The following is a 16,620-nucleotide window of genomic DNA, read 5'->3' as shown; positions in this document are numbered from 1 at the left end:
TAGGTTATAGTAAATAAAACCACAAAAGTAAGGAAAATCAAGTGTTCTCTGCAAGAAGGGCTGAAACATTGAAACATGGGTCTACTATAATAGTTATATCAACATTGAGAAAAGAGATATTTGAATGAAATCTTCCCACTTATATAGAGGAAATAATGGAAAATCCATTTCCGAGTTTTCCCCAATAAGGGCTTATCCCTTAGACTACCAAATAGAGTCTATGAAGCTTGTCCCGTCAAATACCAAATAATCAATTTTATCATTGGAATAATATGTTCCAATACAAAAAACACGATAAAATGAATAAAATCTAGTAAATAGCTTTGCAATTTCAATTTTACATGCTATTATTAAAATTATATGAAGTTATTCACTTACTTTCAACTTAAAGATAATACACCAGGAGAAAAAATAAAAAAAATGACGCTGCAAATCACATTAGAACAGCTTCATTCAGCACAAAACCAGCATCTGACACAATCATGCATGCATAAGAGCATATAACAACAATATAGCCTAAATTCACAATAATATGGCGATCAGATAGTTCTAAACAGCTGATGAATTTTACAGAATAGACCCTAGACTACCGCTGTGTAGTTTAGATGATCTATTCACCCACTGGGATTCGATGAACTTCTATTGGGACATATTGCCCCAGTTTTAGTCTGAGGTTGGTCATTTCTGCTGGGACGTATTGTCCCGTTGGTAGTCTGAGGTTTATAGGCCTATAGGCCCTTATTGCACCTATCACCTGTTCAGTGATCTAACTTCAATGATACAATATAGTAATATTCAATTTATTTGATATCTTTTCCCTTTTCCAAAGATTCTGAGCTTGTGAAATTGGAGGAGTTCAATGAATTCTGTATTGATGTAGTTTTCCATGAAGTTAATAAGTTTAACTTAATTAGTTTTCCACTTGATAATAACCCAATCATTGAACAAAGTGTCCCAATTTTATTGAGGAAGATGGAGATGTTGAAGCTCTGGTAATCTCTTCAAATAATTTTTTCGATAAATTGCGGTTGAAGTGAGGAAGGGACTTCTCACCAGCAACAGCCCATACAGATACATTTCTATATAGTTGTGAAAAGATGTAATAGAATCACAGCATTAAACTTTGGATTCTCGCTTGATAATAATAATAATTGGGAATAGAATCTCTCACATCACAATACCTTATTTTCAAGTATCTGTCCTTCCTCCGAGTAATAGGCTACAAGTGCCACAAGCATTATAGAAAATATGCCGTATTTCAGTTTCAATGTGCTGTTTCCCTGGAAATTGAGGAAAAATATTATCTGATAAATAATTATTCTCTACAATCGAAGATATATTACTGCAAATTCACTAGAAAAGGCAATCCGTGATCATTTTTTGATAAAAGCCGTAGAAGGTGTCTGAATTCCTTCGTTAGGACTACTATATTATACAGTCTATATACAAATTAGTTCTGACTTGGAGGGATAAGTGGAACAGAGAAAACTGGGCATACATCAGCGGCGATGTTGCCGTGCTAAAGCGGCCAGCGTTCTCTAATATCTTATGGAAGGTGCGTATAGATTTACGCGCCGCGAACATGAGCAATTCACTTTTAATCAGCTGATGCCAAGCTTTTTATATCTGTATCTTACCGTTCCTGTGAAAATACAGATATAGTCAGCTGATTAAAAGTGAATTGCTCATGTTCGTGGCGCGTATATCTGTACGCACCTTAAGATCCCTAAGGGCCGGTTTCCGAGCTCGGGATCTAGCAAAGTCGCGAACATGAGCAATTCACTTTTAATCAGCTGACTTTATCTGTATTTTTACAGAAACGGTAAGATACAGATATACAAAGCTTGGCACTAGCTGATTGAAAGTGAATTGCTCATGTTCGCGGCGCGTGAATCTGTACGCACCTCTAGACTTTAAAACAGCTTGAGTCAGAAAATTGGCTTTCCAGAACGGGGCGTAGTAGCAGCTTTTATAATAGTAGTCGTAGTTTTTATTTTCTCATTTCTATAATTGGAAACGTTTTCCCTTGACGGAATTGAACATTCCTAAATAATTCAAAATAGCTGAAACTTTACACTATTTTCTATTTATTTTATTTTGTGTTCAATTTTCCAGTTTTTTGAAATTTAATTCAAACGTGACTATGACAATGACTGCGACTACGCCCCGTTTTGGAAAACCAATTTTCTGACTCCAGCTGTTTATAGTCTAGGACTTGGCTGAATCCCGAGCTCGGAAACCGGCCCTATATGAGATTAGGAAACCTTATGAAAAAGTACAGTGAGTGTCCAACTGCTCATGATACGCATGCAAAGAGTCGACTGAGTCTGATAAACAAATAGGCAACTGCGCTTATTCATTTCTATGACTATTCATTACTGTAATATTGACTGTCCTCTTTCCGTTTTTCTGCTCCGCTCTACTGCACAATACAGTGGTGGTATAGGTCTAGATAATATCAACAGAAGAACCTCATGGAAGGAAATATTAAATTTATGAATGGATTGAATTTTCAGTATGTAAGTAATTTAAAACGTATTTTTTATAAATAGTCTACATTTCTACAATGTCTGAAAGTTGTCATTTCAGTGTTGATAACTCTATCAATAATACAGTTTGTGATGGATCAAGAAATTCAAGACTTCTAAATTTTCACATATATATTATTTTATCAAGGAAACTGTTTGATTTATTAAGGGAATGAATATAACTAATATTGTAGTCCTTAATTTAACGAATCGAATGACATATGATAGATTTTTTTCCGATTAATGGTTACAGAGATAATTGATTTCCAGTTGCTGTTTACTATGGCTAAGAGAGTCAGCCACGCCGTACCCCGTCGACTGTTTCCCTTTCCATAGCGTCAAATCGAATCGCAAATACATAACGATATACATCAATGGAATTGCAATGACAGTGGCTACATTAATTATCTGGCTCATTTTCCTTTGAAACTACTTGTTTCGAGGTTAATCGGAGAAAACAAAAAAATCAAATTACAAACCCTTTAAATTTTCACATATATATTATTTTATCAAGAAAAGTGTCAATTTTATTGAAAAAATGAATATCACTAATATTGTAGTCCATGATGTAACGAATGGAATGGCGTATAATAGAACTGTCTCCGATCAATTGTTACAGAGATAATTGATTTCCCGTGTTTACCTGCATTTTTCATGTTTTAGGGGGCTGGGGCGGAAAGCTTCAAGGGGATTTCTTGGGACTTTTGGGGGAATGACCCTCTGGGAGGGTTCTATCGATGGTGAGAAATTCAGCTTTTATTTAATTTCCGGATCGAAACTGCTTTTTTGGACCTTCATTGACTGGGCTAATCACTCAACTCCTTAATACTAGTTCACAGTGTTTTTATTATCACTGATATTACGTTTTGCGATTATTCAGTTCCAAATTCAGTTTTTGTTGTCGTCGTCTTCATCATTCAAGGATTAGGCTCTGTTGGCCTGTTCCGGTATCCATTTCTTCATCGGTCGTCCGACGCCTCTTCTCCCATCGGGTTTGTAGTACCAAGCTTGAATTGGAAGTCTATTTGCTGGCATACGAAGTAGATGGCTAGACCAGTCTTCTCTACTTTTCTTCAATTTTTGCAATAAAGACTCTACATTCAGTTCGGTTCTTATTACGTCGTTTCTTATGTATGAATAACTATAACTATATTATTTGTTACCAATAAATAACTATGAATTGGCCTACGGCGTTCCTGCTTCAACATCCACTCTCACATGTACAACAAATGTTTGTTCAGATTGTTTCTTGGCTTCCAGAACGGACTATTGAGAACCATTCATCATCAACACAAGTGGAATGAAATTCAATACATGCAGAGGCGGTAGGTGCAATAAGGGCTGTAACTAAAAACTATCATTCTTAGATAATATGAAGATCCAAAGTTTTTACACATATATCTTGTGAAATTTGCTTGAAATTTTTTAAATATGAATGGTTCAATTCGTTTGTAAATATGTTCTCTATTCTAAATCGATAAAAACAAATTTATTTCAAGATACTTCATTTTCAATCTAATATAATATGGAAGTATGTTAAGAGCCCTTATTGGGGAAAATACTCTCTATGACATTCTATTCAATAAGGGCTTATAAATCTGTTCTCCCCAATAAGGTCTTGGGTTATTTCATGAGTAAATTTTGTATGGGTAATAAATATTACTATACTGTTCAATATATTTATTTACTCCTATTTAATATAACCTTGTACATTGGGCTGAAAACTATATGTCTCTATGAAAAATCTTCATAAGTGTTCATAATTCAATTAAATCTTGAAACCAGATGCCAAATATTGGTTAGAATGATGCCCCAAATATGAGTGTTATCCTATTTGAAAATAAAACTTTATAAAACTGTGGGCTCTCCTTTTTCAAATAAATTAGAGGTCTTTGACATCTTTGATTTTTCCTATTTTAAGTGGAGCTGCTGGTGCAATAGACAAAAAAAGTTCTTCAGGGAGCTGCTTCAAATATTTGAAAGGTTCATACACTTGAGAGAATGATTTAGACACAGCAAGTGTACCACACGGTTTGTATTTGAATTGAATTGTATTTGATAATACAATACTACTGTGCTGAATTGCAACGCTTTTGTTTTTTTGAATTGAATTGAATTGTATTTGATAATACAATACTACTGTGCTGAATTGCAATGCTTTTAATTGGTAATATTTTAGGTTATAGTAAATAAAACAACAAAAGTAAGGAAAATCAAGTGTTCTCTGCAAGAAGGGCTGAAACATTGAAACATGGGTCCACTATAATAGTTATATCAACATTGAGAAAAGAGATATTTGAATGAAATCTTCCCACTTATATAGAAGAAATAATGGAGAATCCATTTCCGAGTTTTCCCCAATAAGGGCTTATCCCTTAGACTACCAAATAGAGTCTATGAAGCTTGTCCCGTCAAATACCAAATAATCAATTTTACTATTGGAATAAAATGTTCCAATACAAAAAACACGATAAAATGAATAAAATCTAGTAAATAGCATTGCAATTTCAATTTTACATGCTATTATTGAAATTATATGAAGTTATTCACTTACTTTCAACTTAAAGATAATACACCAGGAAAAAAAAAAAAAAATAAAAAATAAAAAAAATGACGCTGCAAATCACATTAGAACAGCTTCATTCAGCACAAAACCAGCATCTGACACATGCATGCATAAGAGCATATAACAACAATATAGCCTCAATTCACAATAATATGGCGATCAGATAGTTCTAAACAGCTGATGAATTTTACAGAATAGACCCTAGACTACCGCTGTGTAGTTTAGATGATCTATTCACCCACTGGGATTCGATGAACTTCTATTGGGACATATTGCCCCAGTTGTAGTCTGAGGTTGGTCATTTCTGCTGGGACGTATTGTCACGTTGGTAGTCTGAGGTTTATAGGCCTATAGGCCCTTATTGCACCTATCACCTGTTCAGTGATCTAACTTCAATGATACAATATAGTAATATTCAATTTATTTGATATCTTTTCCCTTTTCCAAAGATTCTGAGCTTGTGAAATTGGAGGAGTTCAATGAATTCTGTATTGATGTAGTTTTCCATGAAGTTAATAAGTTTAACTTAATTAGTTTTCCACTTGATAATAACCCAATCATTGAACAAAGTGTCCCAATTTTATTGAGGAAGATGGAGATGTTGAAGCTCTGGTAATCTCTTCAAATAATTTTTTCGATAAATTGCGGTTGAAGTGAGGAAGGGACTTCTCACCAGCAACAGCCCATACAGATACATTTCTATATAGTTGTGAAAAGATGTAATAGAATCACAGCATTAAACTTTGGATTCTCGCTTGATAATAATAATAATTGGGAATAGAATCTCTCACATCACAATACCTTATTTTCAAGTATCTGTCCTTCCTCCGAGTAATAGGCTACAAGTGCCACAAGCATTATAGAAAATATGCCGTATTTTAGTTTCAATGTGCTGTTTCCCTGGAAATTGAGGAAAAATATTATCTGATAAATAATTATTCTCTACAATCAAAGATATATTACTGCAAATTCACTAGAAAAGGCAATCCGTGATCATTTTTTGATAAAAGCCGTAGAAGGTGTCTGAATTCCTTCGTTAGGACTACTATATTATACAGTCTATATACAAATTAGTTTTGACTTGGAGGGATAAGTGGAACAGAGAAAACTGGGCATACAGCAGCGGCGACGTTGCCGTGCTAAAGCGGCCAGCGTTCTCTAATATCTATAAGATCTCTAAGGGCTGGTTTCCAAGCTCGGGATTTAGCTAAGTCCTAGAATTTAAAACAGCTGGAGTCAGAAAATTGGCTTTCCAAAACAAGGCGTAGTCGCAGTTATTATAACAGTAGTCGTAGTTTTTATTTTCTCATTTCTATAATTGGAAACGTTTTTCCTTGACGAAATCAAACATTCCTAAATAATCCAAAATAGCTGAGACTTTACACTATTTTCTCTTTATTTTATTTTGTGTTCTTTTCTAGTTTTCTAGTTTTCAGAAATTTAATTCAAACGTGACTATGACAATGACTGCGACTACGCCCCGTTTTGGAAAACCAATTTTCTGACTCCAGCTGTTTATAGTCTAGGACTTGGCTGAATCCCGAGCTCGGAAACCGGCCCTATATGAGATTAGGAAACCTTATGAAAAAGTACAGTGAGTGTCCAACTGTTCATGATACGCATGCGAAGTTTCCTCTCTGAAAGCACTGAGTCGACTGAGTTTCATCAACAAATAGGCAACTGCGCTTATTTATTACTACAATTCATTTCTATGACTATTCATTACTGTAATATTGACTGTTCTCTTTCCGTTTTTCTGCTCCGCTCTACTGCACAATACAGTAGTGGTATAGGTTTAGATAAGATCAACAGAAAAACCTCATGGAAGGGAATATTTATGAATGGATTGAATTTTCAGGATGTAAGTAATTTGAAACGTATTTTTCATAACTAGTCTACATTTCTACAATATCTGAAAGTTGTCATTTCAGTGTTGATAACTCTAGCCTATCAATAATACAGTTTGTGATGATGGATCATTGAATTACTCTTTCAAAGTAAGTTGCTTGTAGATGAGATGAATCTGTACGCAAACGGAGAGTTTCATGTGAAAAGAGTCAATATATCGATATAATTGAAATTTTAGATTATCCAACGAACATAATAATTAGCTTATCAGTTTGCACTTACTTGCAGCATGAATATAGCAACGACGAGTTGTAAGCAAATAATACTGTTACAATACAGACCACAGAAGCTTACAAAGTCATTCACTTGATGAATTCTCCTGCAAATATATAAAATATATTTTTAAATAAATGAGTATTGGAAATTATATTATGGAATTATTTCATTTATACTATATATATATATATATATAATATATATATATATATATATATATATATATATATTATGATGAATCTTTTAAATAAATCTCATGAGAAGAGAGAATCAAACAGAAAAATTGTGATTACCCTTTTAAAATGAAAGAATTTGCTAAATGAACAGTTAGCATCCGAGCGATAAAGCTTCCTTATCAATAACTGAGTATCAGATAGAATTCTAGAGAATTATTTAATAATATTATAATTATTCTGCAAATTGAGCACGAATCGTTTATGAATTGCTCATTGAATTTTGAGGTTACACTTTGTTTACTATTGATCAGATGTTTTGTAGCGGTTCAAACACAGCTGACTGATTCAATATATCATGAAATGTCATGCCAGGATTTTATGCAAACTATAATATTATTTCTAAAATTAAAAACTATCGATAAAGGACCAAGAATTTCGAATAAAAAAAAATATATATGTATTATTGTTGAAATTATTCATTATTTAAGAAATTGTATTATAATATCAAGTATTATTGTAACTAACTAGGTCATAGCATGAACATTATATTATTGATAAGAGCAGCAGAAATTAATTATAACAGTTTTGAACATAATAAGAATTGTATGGGAAAATTAAATTATTAATTATTATTTCAACTGAACCACATGGTGAATGAATCTCTTTGGCAAATGTAAGCCAATCATACAGCATAGAAATAGCACCAAAAGGGTGATCGTTTGAAAACATCATATGTTAATCTGTTATCAGACAACAAACCTGCCTTATCATAATATATGCTAGTGCATGTACACTGTATAAGAGGAACTATGTCTAGAAAATTAAGCAGTTTTAAGAATTATACAAATTGGATTATTACTGTAATTAAAGGAATTATATTTTACTGCTTGCCACTGACGTCATGCCTACATCATAATCATTCTACAAATGGCAAATTTTCATGCAAATTAATTACACAGAGATTCTCAGAGAAAAGGTTCTAGTCAAGAAGCTTAGAAAAAGACAGCCACTTCCCTTTTGAAATCCTCACCAGTAAGACCTCGTTAAAGTTACCAAGACCTATTTGTAAATTTTTTGTTCGATTTTATATATTTTATCTGCGAGCCAATATTTCAGGCTAATTTGTTTATTATTTGTAAATTTACTTTCATCAATCGATAATTCAAGAGTTTAAAGTTCAATTATCCCCTAATTAATTTGGTGAAGGAGATATTAAATTAAAATTCCACACGTGCTGAGACCGAAGCCTGGACCGCCGCCGATCAAACGAATTTGATCTAAAGAAGAAAACCACGACCGCCAAGGAGTTTCACGTGAGTTTTAAAATTCAAAGGGGCCCCAATCTACGCTTCGAAAGAAATTACAGTGCAAAAGATATGAAATCTTCTTCGTTAAATTAATGGCCACGCCGACAAGCGCTTATTAACCATTAAGATTTTAGATTTATTCAATATAGAATTTATAAGAACTTGTAGTTGATTAACTATCCTCCGCTGCCAGAACCACGACCCCGAGCAATTTAAAAAATATTTTATAATTTATTTTCACCATTTTTCACAAATTGTTAAATTGATAAATCAATTGTAAAATTCTGTTGAATCATGCATGGTGTCATGCAAATACAAGAATACTTCTAATCATTTTTGTTAATGTTGAATTATTATCAATCTGTAAATCAAGCTCTGAATCTGCACTGTCGAATCATATATTTTGTTATATTATATTTCAATTTTGTTAATTCGTCTTCTGAGTTCGATTATTTCTTAAGCCTGTCAATTATTGTGTCTGACACGTTCTACATTATCAAGAACCGATCGAATACGATCATTGAAATAATTGAATTAAGCTGGATATTGGAACAGGTCTAAGTGGATGTAGTGTGTGGGGTCAGATCGAGATATTCATTCTCTGTCCTTACCTGCTCATATATCAGCTTTTATCTGTTACCAACCTCGACTTAGGAGCGAATACATCAACCGTACAGCAGATGCAGCCGGAGATCATATAATTTCCTACAATAGAGCTTAAAACCCGACAAGACTCTGTTCTCGAAGTATATTCCGAACGATATCTGGTCCTAGTAACCTATCTTGATCCTTTGGAACTTATTAGAGACGCAGTCCCGTAAATTATCTACATCGGGATTTTTGCTCGACCTGTATAATTTTGTATGCTCTTTCATCACAGGTAATAGTTTTAAGACTTCAGTATTCAGTGTTTAGCAACCGCTACACTGCCTTCAAAAAATTCTATCATTATACAATCTGTCATAAGAAGAATCAAGGGTGAGTGAGTGTTTATGCCACCCACGATTCCGACAATTGTATCGAATCTTGTAGTGAATCGATCAGTCTGGTGTAAACTTAGCGTCCACGCACGCAGTTACAAAATTTATAACCTCAATACTGGTGACTCAGTACAAGATTCATCATATGTGTGTGAGGCGTGAAAAAACCGCTTTACACGATTTGCCAACCCAACGTGAGGCATTTAAATACAGCACTACATGATATGGCCAGTAACGTGGGACTATTTATATTCCACATCTAATTCTTTATACGTGTATCGACCTATCCTTGGAGGTGAAAGTGACTCCCCCAGGGAACAGCTTCACAATATATTATATATATATATATATATATATATATTGTGGAGCGTGATTTGAAGGCTTCACACATGTAGAGTGAATCTTGTACTGAGTCAATGGTGTAGCGGCTATAAATTTTGTAATTGCGTGTGTGGACGCTGAGTGCACACCAGACTGATTGATCCACTACAAGATTCAATACAATTGTCGGAATCGCGGGAGGCCTAAACGCTCGCTCACCCTTGATTCTTCTAATGACAAATTGTATTGTGATGAAATTTTTATAAGTAGTGTAGCGATCGCTAAACACTGAATACGGATACCTTAAAATTATTACCTGTGAAGAATGAGCATACAAAATCATACAGGTCGAGCAAAAATCCCGATGTAGCTAATTTACGGGACTGCGTCTCTAATAAGTTCTGAAGGATTAAAATACGGTATTTGAACCAAATATCGTTCAGAATATATTTCGAGAACAGAGTCTTGTCGGGTTTTAAGCTCTATTGTAGGAATTTATATGATCTATGGCTGCCTCTGCTGTACAATTGATGCATTCGCTCCTAAGTCGAGGTAGGTAACAGATAAAAGCTGATATATGAGCAGGTAAGGACAAAGAATAAATATCTTGATCTGACCCCACTCGCTACATCCACTTAGACCTGTTCCAATATCCAGCTTAATTCAATTATTCTAATGATCGTATTCGATCGGTTCTTGATGATATAGAACGTATCAGACACAATAATTGACAGGCTTAAGAAATAATCGAACTCAGAAAGCGAATTAACAAAACTGAAATATATTACAATAAAATATGCAATCATACAGTGCAGATTCAGAATTTGATTACAGGTTGATAATAATTTAGCATTAACAGAATAGTTAAAAAATTTCTTGTGCTTGCATGATACCATGCGTGATTCAACAGAATTTTACAATTGATAAAGTTTAACAGTTTTGAAAAAAAAAATAGTGAGAAAAAATGAATTATAAAATATTTTAAAATTGCTCGGGGTCGTGGTTCAGGCAGCGGAGGATAGTTAATCAACTACAAATTCTTATAAATTTAATATGAATAAATTCTAGACTCTTAAATGCTAAAGCGCTTGTCGGCGTGGCCAATATTTAACGAAGAAAAATTTATGTTTTTCTGCACTGAAATATTTTCGAAGCGTAGATTGGGGCCCCTTATGACTTATAACTCACGTGAAATTCCTTGGTCGTCGTGGTTTTCTTCTTTAGATCAAAAATCGTTTGATCGGCGGCAATCCAGGCTTCGGTTTCAGCACGTGGGGAATTTTAATTTAAATATCTCCTTCACCGAATTAATTAAGGGATAATTTACTTTAAGCTTTTAAATTTATCGATTGATGAGAACAGAAATTTACGAATAACAAATAAATTGGCCTAAAATATCGGCTCACAAATAGAACATTTAAAATCGAACAAGAAATTTTCACAAATAGTTCTTTGGTAACTATAAAAAGAGATCTGCACGGTGAGGATTTCAAAAGGGAAGTGCTGCTCTTTTCTCTAAGCTTTTAGGCTAGACCTTGCTTCTCAGAATCTCAATGTAATAATTTGCATAAAAATTTGCCATTGGTAGAACGCTTGTGACGTAAACATGACGTCAGTGGCAAGTAGTAGAATACAATTCCTTTAATTACAATAATGATTCAATTTAGGTAATCCTTAAAACTGCTTAATCTTATAGACATAGTTTCTCTCATACAATGTACACGTGCTAGTGTAACTGATAAGGCAGGGTTGGTGTCTGATAATAGATTAACATGTGTTGCTTTCAAACGATCACCGTCTTGGTGCTATTTCTATGCACTGTGATTGGCTTAGACCTGCCATAGAGATTTAATTACCATGTGGTTCAGTTGAATTAAATTATTAATAAATTAATATTCTTGTACAATTTTTATTAGGTTGAGATTATTATAATTAGTTTCTGCCATTTTATCAATAATATAATTTCATGCTATGACCTATTTAGTTACAATAAGACCTGACGTATAATATAATTTCTTAAATAATAAATAATTTCAACAATAATACATACATTTTATTTTTTATTTTGAAATTCTTGATCCTTTATTGATAGTTTTATAATTTTTAGGAATGATATTTTACCTTGCATGAAAACCGGCATGACATTTGACAATGCTTTGAATCAGTCAGCTGCGTTCGAACTGTTTTAAAAACATCTGATCGATAGTAAACAAAGTGTAACCTCAAAATCAGTGAGCGATTCATAAATAATTTGTGCTTTATTCGCAAAATAATTATAATTTTATTGAATAATTTTCCTAGAAAAATATTCAGTACAGAACGGTACTCTTATCTAATATACAGTTATTGATAAGTAAGCTTTATCGCTCGGTCGCTAACTATTCCTTTAGCAAATTCCTTCATTTTAAAAGGTAATCACAATTTTTCTCTCTTTTCATGAGATCTATTTGAAAAATTCATCACACAAAAGCCCCCAGGATATTTTAAATAGGTAATTGGGAGACGAGTCGAAACAATGACTATTTGAAAAATCCGATATTGTGATGAATACACTATTTCATCTCCTTACTTCTACGAAAACTCAACACTTAACACTAAAAACAATATATCGTGCACTTTTGGCTACGAGAAAATAAATAATTGATTGTTCCTTCCATTGGATACAATCGAAATACAATAATTAATGAGGTCTCTTAGGATCCTTCATTAAAAACAACTCCACAACTTCCATTCATGGGTGGCTTATGAGCAGACCCATAACTATAACAAATATACAAGATTTCACATATTACTTCTTAAGATTTGAACAGTATTTGCAACAAATATAGACTTTCATCATTTTTTCATAGTTATTACAGGTTTCGACTCTTTGGTTTGGCTTTTACATAAATTGGGTGAGAGTGTGATTTTACTTCGGTGACTTGACAATCGTCTACCGTTTGACTCGAGCAATTTCTTATTTGCGCTTAGTACGTTGCGTACAAACAGGGTTACACTTGAAATGGCTTTCTTGATTTTTATCAATTTTGGTTACAAATATTAAGTCCTTAAGATTATATTTATCAATTTGAATTACAATTCATGATCTTTTGATGCAACAGTAATAAATTTCACATTTGAAGGTAAGAATTTCATTTTCTTTTTAGCTTTTTAGCAATACATTTATATGACACAGAACATGCGCATTTCGTGCAAATTAACACAAATATATATTTTTGGTTGCGTTTTTTACTTATAATTCCACATTAAATAATATGTTACATTAATTGAATAACGATATTGCTTTGATTCCTATACATTGACTCTATGATTTCGCACACATTGGTTGGTGGGACGAAGAAAATTATCGAACAGGCATTGGTTCTGAATAGATTTTTCTAGTGATTCTGTATTTCGAGGTTAGATTTACATATTTTTTCAAATAAACTTTGTTTATTTTCTTTCCTCCTATTCACTACTAATTTCATGTTATTTCTAAATTTACACTTATTTTCCGTGGATACTATAATTCTTGTTTCTATTTTTCAGTTGTCCAGATGATACCAGGCGATTGTTTCGGTGATGACTCTGACACGATGCGGATGGCTTGATCAGGTTGGTAATTTTTGGAGTTATTTCGTAGTTTTAATTTCTTGATTTAAAGTTGATAATAATTTCTTCATTTGAAGTGGATTGTTATTTATTAGATGAGATGCGGCGAAGTTTAGGTTATGTTGATTATGATTAGGCTGCAGTAAAAAGATGCCAGTATGCAAGGATATGATTTGATGGGTAGGCTGTGACTATGAAGAAGTTTGATAGCTGATGTACTTCACAAATGTAGTTTCTAGTTGATTAAAACATTATTTCTTTCTTAAGCCCCCATCTAAATTTGATTCCGGTTTATTTCAAAGTTTCCATTCCAATTTGCAACTATCCGTTTTATTAAACTTGGCTTAAAACGAATGTGCCGGCGAAGTAGGTAGATCTCTTCAGTCAATGTTGTCCTTCTTTGTTTACCGGTGACATGTAGTTTGATATCCTTAAATCTTACATGCCGGTGGTGTCTGTGTGTCTTTCCAAATGATATTTCCCTTTTTTGCATGCCGGTGTACAGTCTACTTGATTTTAACCGGACATGACTGCGGTGTGAATAGATTCTTCTTAATCTTATTTTCCTGTTTTCTTGAATGCTGGTAAAAGATTTGATGTATGATTTCAGCCTTATATGACGGCGGTGTAAATGCACTCTACTAGTTGGTTTTCTTTTTGGACGTATTGTAATTCTTCTTGTTTGTGGTTTTGATTCATAGTTTTTCGGTTTTTGTTTTGATTTTGATTTGTTGTGGGTTTCTGTTTTACTTCTATTGTTTTGTGGGTTATCTTCATGAGTATTGGGTTTGTATGTTGCAGGCGCTGTCCTCGGTGGATGGACGGTGATGTGGGCGGTCGGCGGTCCGGGCTGCTCTTCAACATGGTGGGCAACGTCCTTGGACTCCTGGCGTCCGGCGCGCGGTGGTGCGGGCTGTTCTTCTACCTGATGGATGTCATCCTCAGCTTGGCAGGTGGTGTCGTCCGGCTCCTCTCGGCGTTCTGCGGGCGGTGGTATGGGCTGTCCCTCTATGCCATTGATGACGTCCTCGGCTCGGCGGATGATGTCGTCTGGCTCCTCTCGGCGCTCTGCAGGGTGCGGCGTGACTTCAGCCTTGACATTTTCGGTAGGTTGGTCTTCCATACATGTATCACGTCCGCTTGCTTGTTTGACTTCCTTTATTTGGTCGTAGTTCTTATTTATATTGTTTAGTGTTTCGTTCAGTTGTTTCCTTTCTTTGATCATATCGTTCAATGCTTCCAGGATGAGACTCATCTGTAACACGGAAGGAGTGGGTGTGTGGTCTTCGGTTGGCGGCAATGGTTCTATGACATGAGATGCGGGCGTCCGGACCTCTGGAACGGCAATGCATGGGCGTTTATCCCGCGCGACATCTTCCGTCCTTGAAGTCGCCGATGTGGGTTCCAGGATGCGGTGTGGTACTTCCATAATTTATCGGATGATGTAAAGGTGCAAGTGCGTTGAAACGACCGCAAATATGTGAAACGGTTATATGAAACGATTATAAGTGAATGATCAGAAATTGAAATAGTGTGAAAAATTTGTTCAATGAAGAAATACAAAAGTGTGATTCAATAATATGTTCAGTGATGAAGTGAATCAAATTAGCAATATCGTTAACATAAAATAACGATAACATACAGGATACACAGTGGATAATGCGGTAACGAAGGTACGTCTCTTATAATTTATTATTATTATTATTATAAATATTTTACTCTTATAATTTCTTGCCGCAATTCTATATATAGGGCTAGTATTCTTTGCAAAATTTTATATAAAAGCAGCAGTGTTCTGTTTGAATTATTCCGCAATATATCCGTGATTTAATTTTACTTCCCTCTTTATGTTTTAAAATTTAAAAATATAAATAACTTCAATCCTCTTTTCTGTAAATTTTTATAAATTGTTTCAATATAGACCTAATATTCTTCAAATAATATGACCTTTCTTATGGTATTTCTTAAACCTATGACTTATAGTATGACCAATTTTCGAATAACACGATAATAAAATTCTGAGTTCGATTCTTTCTCTAAAAATTCATCAATCAATAAATTTCTTTTCTGTTCAAAAATTGGGTATGGTACTTCTTGTTATTTTATATAACAGTGAACAGTCAATATTAAATTCGAAAAAATTCACAACCATAAATTTTTCACAAATTTTCCCGTTGTCAGCGCTATAGTATACTGAGCAACTAAATAATCCTCGTAGTCGATTATCCACCTCTTCAATGCCTATCACTGTTGGGCGCCAAAATCATGTGGTGCTCTTCCTGGGGGAGTCACTCTCACCTCCAAGGATAGGACAACACACGTAGGATGATGTAATGCTGTATTTAAATGCCCCACGTTGGGCGCCAAAATCATGTGGAGCGTGATTTGAAGGCTTCACACATGTAGAGTGAATCTTGTACTGAGTCAATGGTGTAGCGGCTAAAAATTTTGTAATTGCGTGTGTGGACGCTGAGTGCACACCAGACTGATTGATCCACTACAAGATTCAATACAATTGTCGGAATCGCGGGAGGCCTAAACGCTCGCTCACCCTTGATTCTTCTAATGACAAATTGTATTGTGATGAAATTTTTATAAGTAGTGTAGCGATCGCTAAACACTGAATACGGATACCTTAAAATTATTACCTGTGAAGAATGAGCATACAAAATCATACAGGTCGAGCAAAAATCCCGATGTAGCTAATTTACGGGACTGCGTCTCTAATAAGTTCTGAAGGATTAAAATACGGTATTTGAACCAAATATCGTTCAGAATATATTCGAGAACAGAGTCTTGTCGGGTTTTAAGCTCTATTGTAGGAATTTATATGATCTATGGCTGCCTCTGTTGTACAATTGATGCATTCGCTCCTAAGTCGAGGTAGGTAACAGATAAAAGCTGATATATGAGCAGGTAAGGACAAAGAATAAATATCTTGATCTGACCCCACTCGCTACATCCACTTAGACCTGTTCCAATATCCAGCTTAATTCAATTATTCTAATGATCGTATTCGATCGGTTC

General features: G+C 34.3%; 2 protein-coding genes across 3 annotated transcripts in view; one reads left to right on the top strand and one right to left on the bottom strand.

Moving 5' to 3' along the window:
- The window catches only part of LOC120353804, a 32,802-nt gene that overhangs the window by 3,527 nt on the left and 12,655 nt on the right, over positions 1–16,620 (bottom strand). For both annotated transcript variants that reach the window (XM_039438838.1, XM_039438840.1), the window contains exons 3-4: positions 7,225–7,321; positions 1,182–1,280 (exon numbers count right to left, since the gene is read on the bottom strand). In XM_039438838.1, coding sequence (XP_039294772.1) covers positions 1,182–1,280; positions 7,225–7,321 — 196 coding nt within the window. The remainder of the gene's footprint in view (positions 1–1,181; positions 1,281–7,224; positions 7,322–16,620) is intronic.
- Positions 14,000–15,395, top strand: LOC120353806. The gene is made up of 2 exons (XM_039438844.1): positions 14,000–14,699; positions 14,837–15,395. Exons 1-2 carry the CDS (start codon positions 14,369–14,371, stop codon positions 14,839–14,841), a joined length of 336 nt encoding a protein of 111 aa, XP_039294778.1. The 5' UTR covers positions 14,000–14,368; the 3' UTR covers positions 14,842–15,395.

This window comes from Nilaparvata lugens, chromosome 12 (genome assembly GCF_014356525.2).
Source record: "Nilaparvata lugens isolate BPH chromosome 12, ASM1435652v1, whole genome shotgun sequence".
Lineage (NCBI taxonomy): Eukaryota > Metazoa > Arthropoda > Insecta > Hemiptera > Delphacidae > Nilaparvata > Nilaparvata lugens.
This window is presented reverse-complemented; position numbering and strand designations above follow the sequence as displayed.

Coding starts and splice junctions, on each gene's coding strand:
- LOC120353806 (XM_039438844.1), top strand. CDS start 14,369: ATGAGTATTGGGTTTGTATGTTGCAGGCGCTGTCCTCGGTGGATGGAC.